General features: G+C 45.4%; 1 protein-coding gene across 1 annotated transcript; it reads right to left on the bottom strand.

Moving 5' to 3' along the window:
* Positions 1-3,445: 3,445 nt before the first annotated feature.
* Positions 3,446-6,879, bottom strand: LOC138793333 (olfactory receptor 52Z1P-like). Its single transcript, XM_069971859.1, has 2 exons — positions 5,960-6,879; positions 3,446-3,494 (listed from the first exon to the last, which is right to left on the bottom strand). Exons 1-2 carry the CDS (start codon positions 6,877-6,879, stop codon positions 3,446-3,448), a joined length of 969 nt encoding a protein of 322 aa, XP_069827960.1.
* Positions 6,880-12,507: the final 5,628 nt, after the last annotated feature.

Raw genomic sequence — 12,507 nt, 5'->3', positions numbered from 1 at the left:
TATAAGGATTCCAGCCCGACAGCCCATTATGTGCCAGGTATCTGGCTCTATACCTTGTTGGATAAAATGAATAAGTAAACTAAAACTACCTATTAGTTGTATCAGAAATAACTGCAAGAAAGGTTCAAACATCTGGACAGTCGAGTGGATACAGATCTTAGTGTGCGGGTCTACAAAATACTTATTGGAAGTATCAAATCTCTTCATTATTTATTAGGTGGAAACAATATTTTACCACTGCCTCTGTCCGTTTCATTTTTTAAACCACCACCTTCTCTGGATCATGCTGGGAGAAGAGCTAAGTGCCTCTCTCTCTGGGACGCTGAGATGGGCTTCATAGACTTACAGTAGAGACTTTCTCCTGTGCTTATATGGAGAAGACAGGAACATAACAGGGTTTGTCTCTAGAGCAGGTCAACACAATTTTAAAGTGACAGTACTCATTTAATACTACCATATGCCTAAAAGACATCCTAAAAAAAACTGTTTGAGGCCTAGCACTAAGGTCTGACATGGCAGATTCTAAAAACTTCAGAACCAGAGGAATATATACTGAGGAGCGTCTCCCTGTAAATCCCTGCTGTGTAACAGGAATATTGGAAGAAAACACCTAAAGGGTTAACAAACTATTCTAGCTGCCATCGGGAATAATTGGAGGGATACAGTAGATTTATGGGGTTTTGGATACAGGACCCTCAAAGCTGCTTCAGAACTGAATAATTTTAAAAAAAAAGGTTTCAAAAATGTTCTTAAAAATGTGAGAAATGAAACCAGGGAGATTTACCAAATTCTGTCAACATGGCCACAAATTGTAATTATTCACTTTAAAATTCAGCAAAATGACCTGACTTTTTTCCCTTTTCCACTAGTGTACATTAGTGTATATTCACTATTCACTATAATCTTCTGACCTCTGATACAATACACTGCACCCCCACTGTATACTGACAGGCAATGTACACAGCCTGTGGCCTTCACAGACCCCCGGGACCGCCATGGGCACGGAGCTGAAGCCAGACCAGGCTGCTGAACTTCTGATCGGTAAGTAGATCACCAAAGGAACCTGCTACATGACATGATTTGATAGTGGCATTTAACAGGTTAAACTACGGGTAGCTACAGCTGAACCCCCATGATGCCAGAAACGCAGGAGCAGATCCCTATTCCAATTACATTGTAAAAAGACGATATGTATCGGAATAAGGCCCATTAGTGGAAAGACCTATTGGCAGTGACTAATGGGTTAAAATGTGTAAAATGATGCAACTTCTAAGCAATAGAACATCCTGAGAATTACAATATACAAGATCTCAGGACAGATGGGGAAGCTCACAGATTTCCGCATGTCATCCATTGTAAAAGCAGAAAATTTTTACCAATTTTAGATTTACATATCTTTTTATTCAAGAAATAAACACAGGTTTATTGATTTAACGTTACCGAACAAATAAAATACAATAACAAAGAAACAATCACCCAGTCAGTGAGAAAACTAAACACATGACTACATGTAAGCGATAAAACTGGACGTGTCCTGAAGGGGTTAACAGTCCGATGGGTGGTGTGGCCGAGCCCCCACATTATGGCTGAGCCCCCACATTTATAATGTACAGTGATATTTGAGGCAGTGAAAAATCATAAGGAACGCTCTACTCACCAACAAGGAGCGGTGTGACCGGGAGGATGAGGCTGAGATACCGGCAAAGTCCTCTCCTATATATCCAGGGTCTCATCAGCACAGGTCGAGCCACTGGGAGATAGTGTTCACCCGGGAGACCAAGACCAGAGCAAAAACCATAGACACATAAGGCTGAAATGTGCAGAATATTAACCCCTCATGTGCTCACAGTCATGTCCAGTGCTAGACCCTGTGACCTGATAGGCCCAGTCACCTGGTAGACCCTCTCACCTAGTAGGCCTGCCACCTCTGTAGAGATTTCCCTGGGGCCGACCCGTATAGGGTATCCTGGTTTATGGTGTTTTTTTGCCCTTGATGCTGCTGTGGTGAGCAAAGTACCTTTATCCACAGAATGTCTCTAAAGCCTTAGGCCTCTTTCACACGTCAGTATATTTTTGATGACTGAAACTTGCATCCACATTTTGTTATCCGCAAATCATCTGTTCTGCAGATCCGTATCGTCCGTATTTTTTTGCTTATCCGCAGAATTTTCACTTTTGAAAGTGTTGTTAGTCAATAGAGATGAGCGAGTAGTAAAATATTTGAAAGCTGGAAATTCCATTCGAATAAACCATAAGGCTACAAACCCACTTGCCGGATCTCCAGCGAGTCCCCTCACTGCGTATTTGCAGCGAGACTCGCTGCAGATCCCGGCCCTATACTTTCAATGGCAGACAAACCCCCCTGCCGCCGGAGCTGATACTTTACCTGATCCCGGCTCCGGCTTGCTTCGGCGGTTCCCGGTGTCTTCAACAAGCCGGAGCGGGGACCAGGTGAAGTATACACTCCAGCCAGCCGCCCGCCCGCAGCCCCTTTAACGCCTCCAGCAGCTCCGGCCGCCCGGTCGCTCCCCTGCAGCCCTGATCAGGGGGGCGATTGGGCGGCCGGGGCTGCAGGGGGGCAATTGGGGCTTCGGGGGAGCGATCGGTGCTGCGCGGGGGGTAATCAGGGCTGCGGGTGGGCGATCGGGCAGCCAGGGCTGCGGGAGGTGTTAAAGGGGCTGCCGGAGCAAGCAAGCCGGAGCCGGGATCAGGTAAAGTATCAGCTCCGGCGGCCGGGGGGTTAACAGGGCGGGCTGCGGACAAACTCGCAGCAGGGATGTATATGCCTGCTACGTGTTTGTCTGCCATTGAAAGTATAGGGCCGGGATCTGCAGCGAGTCTCGATGCAAATACGCAGCAAGGGGACTCCGGCTGATCCGGCAAGTGGGTTTGTAGCCTAAAGCTCAAAGCTTTGTAGAGTATTGAAACTCTTTGAAGTCTATGGGAGATAAATGCTTGTTTCTTGGAAATCTAAATTCCAACACTTGGAAGTCACCAAGTCCAGAATGACACCTCAGACATTGATGCAAACACCTCTGGAATGCATCGGGGACAGCAGGGATGCATGCCTGGGTGCATCTAACGTGCCAAAGTCGCAGCATTACGCCACTATTACAGCCTATCAACTTTACATTCCAAACACATTATAACCTCTTTGCAAAGTGTAATAAATGCATGGAAACCTTTTTTCCTGTACATTAGCATAGACAGAAAGCCACATTGTAAGCAAAAGAAAAATATTTCTGCACCCCTTTAAATCACGTTGCCTATGATAACCACATATGGCATAGGCAAGGGGTAAATCACACAGCCCCCACCACTAACTGTCTGTGTGTGTTTAAGTGATGTGGTCAGTCACGTCCTGCATATAAAGGCTGTGGGTTTCATGGACACCACGCAAAATTAAATTTGAGGCCCTTGAGGTGAGCCCTCCAAAAATTCTGTTTTATGTATGGCGGCAGGCGATACGTAACAGATTTTTTCTTTTGTCAAACCTTGCGCAGAGTGCAATACGGTGTTCTGTGACAATTAGTATCTAACAGGAACTCAACTAAGCCAACGCTGGTGTATATAGTATGCTTGTAGAGTTTGACGTGTGGCAGCAGGCGATACGTAACAGATTTTTTTATGTAGCGCAGAGCGCAATAAGGTTTCCTGCCCAATATGAATGTATGCTGTGCTGTGTACTGTAGTAGCCCTGAGACTTTTAGGGCCTTTCCTGTCTACAATCAGATAAATCCTCACTGTCCCTACTCCAGTATCTCTCTCTCAAAACCTTCAAGATGGCATCTGACAACGAGCAGGAAATCCCAAGTTCTTAGAGTTGGAGGTCACATGAGTAAGCCAGCCAATAATTGTAGACGCTGTTTTCGCGATTCCAGCGTGCTCCTAGGGCCTCTCACATCCCCCGCATAGAAAAAAGTGCCAAGCAAGGTGGGAGAACAAATTTTTACTGCAGTTTTGAAAACATACATATCGAATAGTGTAATATTCGATTGAATAGCTACTTGATCGAGTACTACTAGCTCATCTCCATCTCCGTCAGGTGATGGAGATACATGGTGGAGTATAGAGAAGTACAGTACAGGCTCCATCATGGCTGCGGCTTACAGCTCTGTGTCCTAAGGAGCCTCCTAGGTGATGGAGATACATGGTGGAGTATAGAGAAGTACAGTACAGGCTCCATCATGGCTGCGGCTTACAGCTCTGTGTCCTAAGGAGCCTCCTAGGTGATGGAGATACATGGTGGAGTATAGAGAAGTACAGTACAGGCTCCATCATGGCTGCAGCTTACAGCTCTGTGTCCTAAGGAGCCTCCTAGGTGATGGAGATACATGGTGGAGTATAGAGAAGTACAGTACAGGCTCCATCATGGCTGCAGCTTACAGCTCTGTGTCCTAAGGAGCCTCCTAGGTGATGGAGATACATGGTGGAGTACAGAGAAGTACAGTACAGGCTCCATCATGGCTGCGGCTTACAGCTCTGTGTCCTGAGGAGCCTCATAGGTGATGGAGATACATGGTGGAGTATAGAGAAGTACAGTACAGGCTCCATCATGGCTGCAGCTTACAGCTCTGTGTCCTGAGGAGCCTCATAGGTGATGGAGATACATGGTGGAGTATAGAGAAGTACAGTACAGGCTCCATCATGGCTGCAGCTTACAGCTCTGTGTCCCAAGGAGCCTCATAGGTGATGGAGATACATGGTGGAGTATAGAGAAGTACAGTACAGGCTCCATCATGGCTGCAGCTTACAGCTCTGTGTCCTAAGGAGCCTCCTAGGTGATGGAGATACATGGTGGAGTATAGAGAAGTACAGTACAGGCTCCATCATGGCTGCGGCTTATAGCTCTGTGTCCTGAGAAGCCTCCTAGGTGATGGAGATACATGGTGGAGTACAGAGAAGTACAGTACAGGCTCCATCATGGCTGCGGCTTACATCTCTGTGTCCTAAGGAGCCTCCTAAGTGATGGAGCATCATATGATCTGTGAACTACTGATCTAAATAAACTTTTGAACTAAATATGCCAGGAGATCAGGAGAGAATAGTTAAACCACATGAATGAGCTCAGCAGTGACACCTGTGGGGAGGTACTGACTCATGATGGAAGACTGGAGCTCTGGGCTAACAAGATGGCAGCACTACAGGTGAGCTGGATGACGACACTGACAGAGAGCTGGAGCAGCTGTGCTGGACTCTCTGCTGCCCCCTGGCTTTACTTCATAGTGAACTCATCTTTTCCAGAAAATCATTTAGTTCTCTTTGAAGATGAGTTCATTATGAACTAACTATCCATCACTACAAGGTTTCTCCAGTTGGCATTGTGCAGTGTCCCACTGGGAACTCAGCCCGGCCTGTCAGCTGGCCATCTCAGTTTATATGTTGTTGCTGTTTTCATAATGAATGTTTATGTTTTATGATGAAATAATTGTCTCAGGTTTGGCTATAAGCAAATAGTTGCAAAAATCTGATGTCATCCAGTACTTAGCAGCTGCTGTATGTCCTGCAGGAAGTGGTGTATTCTCTCCAGTCTGACACAGTGCTCTCTGCTGCCACCTCTGTCCATGTCAGGAACTGTCCAGAGCAGCAGCAAATCCCCATAGAAAACCTCTCCTGCTCTGGACAGTTCCTGACATGGACAGAGGTGGCAGCAGAGAGCACTGTGTCAGACTGGAGAGAATACACCACTTCTGGCAGGACATACAGCAGCTGATAAGTACTGGAAGACTGGATATTTTTAAATAGAAGTTAATTACAAATCTACATAACATTCTGAAACCATTTGATTTGAAAGAAAAAGTTTTTTTGCTGGAGTACCTCTTTTAACCTGGACACCATAAGCATGCATGTGTATTTCTATGGGGAAATTTAAGAAATAGAAGGATAAGAAGACACTGAAATATGGGGATTGTGCAGAAATTAGTCTACATGACAATATCATCGCGGCACCTTACAACACATGGAGGCCACCCGCTGTCTGATCTCTCTCGTCTTCACCCCATAGATGATCGGGTTCATCATTGGTGGGAGGAGGACATAGAAATTGGCAAAGAGGATGTGGAACTGGGCAGAGATGTATTTGTGGCCAACTCTATGGGCAATAAAAGAGAAGAAGGCCGGAATGTAGAAGAGGGTGATGACACAGACATGAGACACGCACGTATTGAAGGCCTTGAGACGCGCCTCTGAGGACCGAAGTCTAAGAACCGCCCTGACAATAACAACATAAGAAATGACTATGAGGATCAGGTCTACACCGGAAGCAGCAGCCGCTATTATGAGTCCATACACCACATTGACCAGTATGTCGGCAGTAGCCAGGCTGGCCATGGACATGTGCTCACAATACGTGTGCTCTATCACATTGCTGCCCTCATACGGTAATCTGTAAAGCAGAAAAACAAATGGAGATATGATACAGATACTTCTAACAATGACCAAAACAACCAGCTTCCTTATGAAGGATCCGGTGAAGGTGGTGGTGTATGTTAAAGGGTGGCAAATGGCGTAGTATCGATCATAGGCCATGCTCACCAAGATGGCCGACTCTGTGCCAAAGTTAAAATGAATGAAGAATGTTTGGACAATACAACCAGCAAAGGAGATTATGTGAGACCTAAACCAGAAGATGCAGAGAGTCTTGGGTACGGTGGTGGAGCTGAGGAGGATGTCACAGGTGGCCAGCATCATCAGGAACAGGTACATCGGCTGCTGGAGAGACTTATTGGTTCCAATGACCAAGATCAAGATGGAGTTTCCAAGCAGAGCGGTGACATACATGATACAGAACGGGATGGAGAGCAGAAGATGTGACTCCTCTAGACCGGGGATTCCCATCAGGAGGAAGTAGTCCGGGTGGAAGGCCGTCATGTTCGACATATTAACATAAACTTTCTTCTCTCTGGTCTCCTGTGACGTGAAGAACAAGCTGAAAATTACTAATAATGTATATTATACTTCGAGAACAAGAAACCATGAATAGAGCAAAATGTATGGCAAAGGTGGAAGATGGAAACCACAGAATGTTCCACATGATGGAACCAAAGAGAAAACCTCCACAAAACCAAACAGCGTCTACAAATGGGACATCTAGTCTCGCCTGTTCCTGAGAGAGTCCAATCCCCAAGGTCTACTGAGAACATTGGCGGAAACTTTAAAGGTAGAGACAGTCTGAAAACATGGGACCACCTCCGATAGAGACTGTAGAGCAGTCGGGCATCATCACTGGCAGAACCTAAACTGGGAACAGAAATCAATAAGGAATAGTTCACACCAGAACTGGACGCCCAACATACAACTACTACCGTAAAAAGCTCTATGAGAAACCACTTTATCAGTTTTCCAGAAGAACAAAGAGCATTAGGTATCAGGTATTAGGTATGACTATGAATTTCCTACCAGAAGGTCACCTGGATATAGACAAGATATGGATACCGCCTGATACCGGTTAATAACCTACATGCTCAACGAGGTATTGTGGCAGAAAGAAAATGGCATCAATAAGTGGTGACACATCCCTCTGGGGTCACCAATGGCGATGGATTTATATGGTTACATATCTATCACCCTGTAGCAATATTCACACATAGGCAGTATTATAATAATCCAATAGGAAATTGGCCGGCAGTTTACATGCTATAGAATAGCGACCGTAACTGATTCCAACCATAAAGATAACGAATGTGCTTGTTATTTAGAGCGCACTTCTGACAGATCCGGCCTCTCTTTATTGGTTCCCACATCTGGGGCAGGCCGATGTCTTTGTGATTATTCTGCAAATATTCAGCAATTTTTTTTCTTCTATTTTTATGCAGAAGTCGATGGATATTTTGGTAAATGAGTCCCATGCGGCTGGATAAAAAACAGAGGAATAATCACACGTTTTAGAGCCAATAGTAAATGTCCCCATGATCCCCATCTCCCCTATATAGGAGACATGTTGGGTATCGCTCTGTGCGTATCGTTGCCAACCATAACATTATTATACGATATAACCCGCCCGCGGGAAACTCTGAGTTAGATATTTGCTCATTTTGCCATTTTCTTCTTAAATGTGGGCAAAAATGTAGTGTAGTGAAGGATCTCACCAGCAGCGAGCGATGAGGAGGAGGCGGCGAGAGCTCCGAGGAGATTCCTCTCCTATATATCCAGGGTCTGATCAGCAGAGGCCGAGCCTCCGGGAGAAGAATTCACTCTGGAGACCGAGGCCGGAGCAAAAGCCATAGAAATATAATAAATAGAAATAATGAGAACAAAATGTGCAGAATATTAACCCCTTATGTGCTCACAGTCCTGTCCTATAATAATGCTTTTATTTATAATGTCCTATCACTGATAACCTGCTGGGGGCGCTACTCTATGTGATCACAGTCCTATCACTGATAACCTGCTGGGGGCGCTACTCTATGTGATCACAGTCCTATCACTGATAACCTGCTGGGGGCGCTTCTCTATGTGATCACAGTCCTATCACTGATAACCTGCTGGGGGCGCTACTCTCAGTGTGATCACAGTCCTATCCCTGATAACCTGCTGGGGGCGCTACTCTCAGTGTGATCACAGTCCTATCCTTGATAACCTGCTGGGGGCGCTACTCTATGTGATCACAGTCCTATCACTGATAACCTGCTGGGGGCGCTACTCTATGTGATCACAGTCCTATCACTGATAACCTGCTGGGGGCGCTACTCTCAGTGTGATCACAGTCCTATCACTGATAACCTGCTGGGGGCGCTACTCTATGTGATCACAGTCCTATCCCTGATAACCTGCTGGGGGCGCTACTCTATGTGATCACAGTCCTATCCCTGATAACCTGCTGGGGGCGCTACTCTATGTGATCACAGTCCTATCCCTGATAACCTGCTGGGGGCGCTTCTCTATGTGATCACAGTCCTATCACTGATAACCTGCTGGGGGCGCTACTCTATGTGATCACAGTCCTATCACTGATAACCTGCTGGGGGCGCTACTCTCAGTGTGATCACAGTCCTATCACTGATAACCTGCTGGGGGCGCTACTCTCAGTGTGATCACAGTCCTATCCCTGATAACCTGCTGGGGGCGCTACTCTCAGTGTGATCACAGTTCTATCACTGATAACCTGCTGGGGGCGCTACTCTCAGTGTGATCACAGTCCTATCCCTGATAACCTGCTGGGGGCGCTACTTATATCACAGATCTGGTTGTCTTATGTGCAATTGTTTATTGGAACTTTTGTCAAGTGTATCAGAGACCTTCTGTATTACCTGCTCCACATTTATAAGCAGTAACCAACTCAACGTTACTCCAAGAGTCTGTGGTCAGTCATCACCACCTGCACAGCATCCACACCGCACCCTTGGGACACCTCCCCTTTCTGTGGGTGGGGGGTCCTACTATCCGGGAGGGTCATTACACCGCTCTGGACACCTGTGACTACATCATCTGTGACATTATCCCAAGGGACCCGGTAGCAGCCCGGCAGGACACTGACCACAGGGGAAAAGGGTCCAACCGGCCTTATCAACTAAAAGCAGGTGTGCCATCCCACCTGTGCGCCCACCAGGTACTGGCGTCACATGACAACATCCCAAGGTCCGGCTGTATCTCGGCCATCCACCACAGGAGGAGTGTCACACTACAACACCTAGCAAGTGACCGGCCACTCCTCTGATATTACACCTCCGGGGGTACACCACATTTGCATCCGTGTCCGTTTTTTCATGGATCTGTTTTAAAGCATTTTAAATTACATTGATTACATCACATCCGTGCTTTTCACGGACGAACATGGAGGTGACATGCAGAATCAGTGCTTCCGTTCTGAGTAATGACATGTGAATAGCCCAATACAAAGCAATGGACTATAAATTTGTCCCTGTGCACAGATCCGTGCGCACGGACAATTTCACGGAAAGTGTGAACGTCTTGACACCAGTGCTTGTCCAGCACACAGGTGTGATGTTGGTACCTGCTTTGTGTTGTGGCTGGCTGTGATCCCCAATGGTCGGTGACCTGCCGGGCTGTGATTGGTCCATTGGGCTCTTGTCACAGCCGTCCTGAGTGGCAACTGACCCACCCGGACTATCGGTACCGCCACCCACAGAAAGGGGAAAAATAACCCAAGGTTCCCAGTGATATAAAAATAGAACAGCTTTACTGTAAAGTCTTTCAGCAAATACAATTCACTTCAGTAGAATAGATAAATCTTCATACACACTCTAATGCTGGAACTTGTTTGTGCTTGAGGAGGTGTCTAGAGAAGTAGAGTAGAAGAGAGGTAGTTGTAGCGGTGCTTGAAGAGTTGAGTAGAGGAGGGGAGAAGAGTTTGTCGAAGGAGCCCTGACCCAGTGTAGCAATGTACTCTGGCAGAACTTTGAACAAATACTTTAGAGTGAAAACTTTACTTGTATCCATGTACAAACTATGTCTGACCTCCTTCTGCCCTACAGTGTTGAGCTACCCATCCTAAGAGGGTGATACAAGCCCCAGTTGTGGTTATCTGGGTGTAGCTAAGCTTCCGGGACTTCCCAGTTACCTGCATTGCGAGATAGGATACAAAGACCTCTTTTGGTAGCTTTGTCCTATCCAGGCTAGTTCCTGTTGTGTTTCAGGATACTGCCCTGCACTTTTTAGACTTGTTCTCGGCGTGGGTTAGAGTGTTCCTGGACTCTTCTCCCTTTAAGTCCTTAGTTCTGCATAGTAGGTATAGTAGAAATACTGAAAGAACTATTGGTCACTGGCTGCATATGTACACACTTGTGTCGACTAAACTGCACTTTTGGTCCCAGACAAGGGTCCTGGCATAAGCCTGGCCCTGGCTTTTTTTTTTTTATTTCAAATAATTTTTTATTTTCCACAATATACATTTAACAATTAATTGTACATGTTTAGTGAGTTGCATTACATTATTCAGATAAATATATATTATATACATAATACAAATACAGCAAAAGAATATCACCACTCTACAGTCCATCTTATCGTTAGCATATTCCCCTCAGGGTATACGGACTGTTATCTGCAACCCCTAATCCCATGCCACTAAATCTAAATCTTTATTAGCCCCTATAAGAAACCCGCCCAACCCAACCCATCCCATCCCACCCAACCCAACTCATCCCACCCAACCCAACCCAACTCATCCCACCCAACCCAACCCATCCCACCCAACCCATCCCACCCCACCCCTCCCAACCCATCCCACCCCACCCCTCCCAACCCATCCCACCCATTCCACCCCACCCCGCCCAACCCAACCCATCCCGCCTGTGCCGTGGAGTAGGAAGGGGGGAAGCGGAGGTAAGAGTTAAGGAGGAGAAATAAACAACAAAAAATAAATAAATAAAATAAATAAATAAGTGAATAAATAAACAAATAAAATGAAATAAACCCCAATACCTACATAAATATAATAATAAATAGACTCTCATCTATATCATTATTCCCAAGAGTCCCATATAAAGTGGAAATTCTTTCGGCCCTTTATAGTGCGATAATAATAGACCTTTTCATATTGCTGAGTCTGTTTTATTAATTTTTCCCATTCCTTGACCGACGGGGGTTTATGATCAATCCAAGCTCTCATAAGGATGACCCGTGCCGACTGTAACAGTTTGGTAATCAACAGTTTTTTACCCAGAAGATCCATAGATGAACCCAGGACCATACACAAGAAAGTAAAGGGAACAGTAACTCTCAGTTTTGATTGAATAGTCTCAGCTATTGCCCTCCAATATTCCTGTATATAAACACAACTCCAAAGTAGGTGAAGATGATCTGCTTCTTCCATGCCACACTTGCTGCATCTGGAGTCAGACCGCAGTCCCATCTTAGCCAATTTATCGGGGGTGTAATGTAATTTATTCACTATTTTAAACTGAATAATCCTATAATTATAATCTAATACAGTGACCTTATTATTCCTTACTATACTGTCCCAATCAGTGCCTGGGATAGACCCAATTTCTTTCTCCCACCTACCTATTTTAGTTTGCGTTCCTTCTGTGCCATATCTCACTATAATTTATATAACCTACCTAAGTCCCCTTTCTTATGTGTTGTCATTTCCAGGACCTGTGTAGGGATCTCAGGATCCTGTGTATAGAAAATAGATTTATCCTGTGTGCACTTAACCGCATGTTCTAATTGCTTATAATATAAATAATGTGTAGCCGAAAGGCCGTAATCCTGAACCATTGTATCAAACGGCAGAAGTGTACCAGGAAAAATATCTGTGTAATATTTCTAATCCCCCTATTTGTCCAGAATTTATATTCAATATTTTTATTAAACTCTACCAAATTGTCATTTCCCCAAAGAGGGGTACACTTAAGACTGTGGTTGATACCACAGATTTTCTTCACCCGTGCCCATGCTTTAATCCATAACGGTGCATAAAGTACACCACCCCCTTGTAGACTGCGAGTCAGCCCCGCTTCCAAAAAGCTCAACATGTTATCAAAGTATTTTTTTTTTGGCCCATAACCTCATTCCCCAAGGGCTGATTATGGTCTATTATAGAAT

This window comes from Dendropsophus ebraccatus, chromosome 5 (assembly GCF_027789765.1).
Source record: "Dendropsophus ebraccatus isolate aDenEbr1 chromosome 5, aDenEbr1.pat, whole genome shotgun sequence".
Lineage (NCBI taxonomy): Eukaryota > Metazoa > Chordata > Amphibia > Anura > Hylidae > Dendropsophus > Dendropsophus ebraccatus.
Note: the sequence above shows the minus strand (reverse complement) of the source record. Positions and strands in the feature narration are given on the sequence as shown.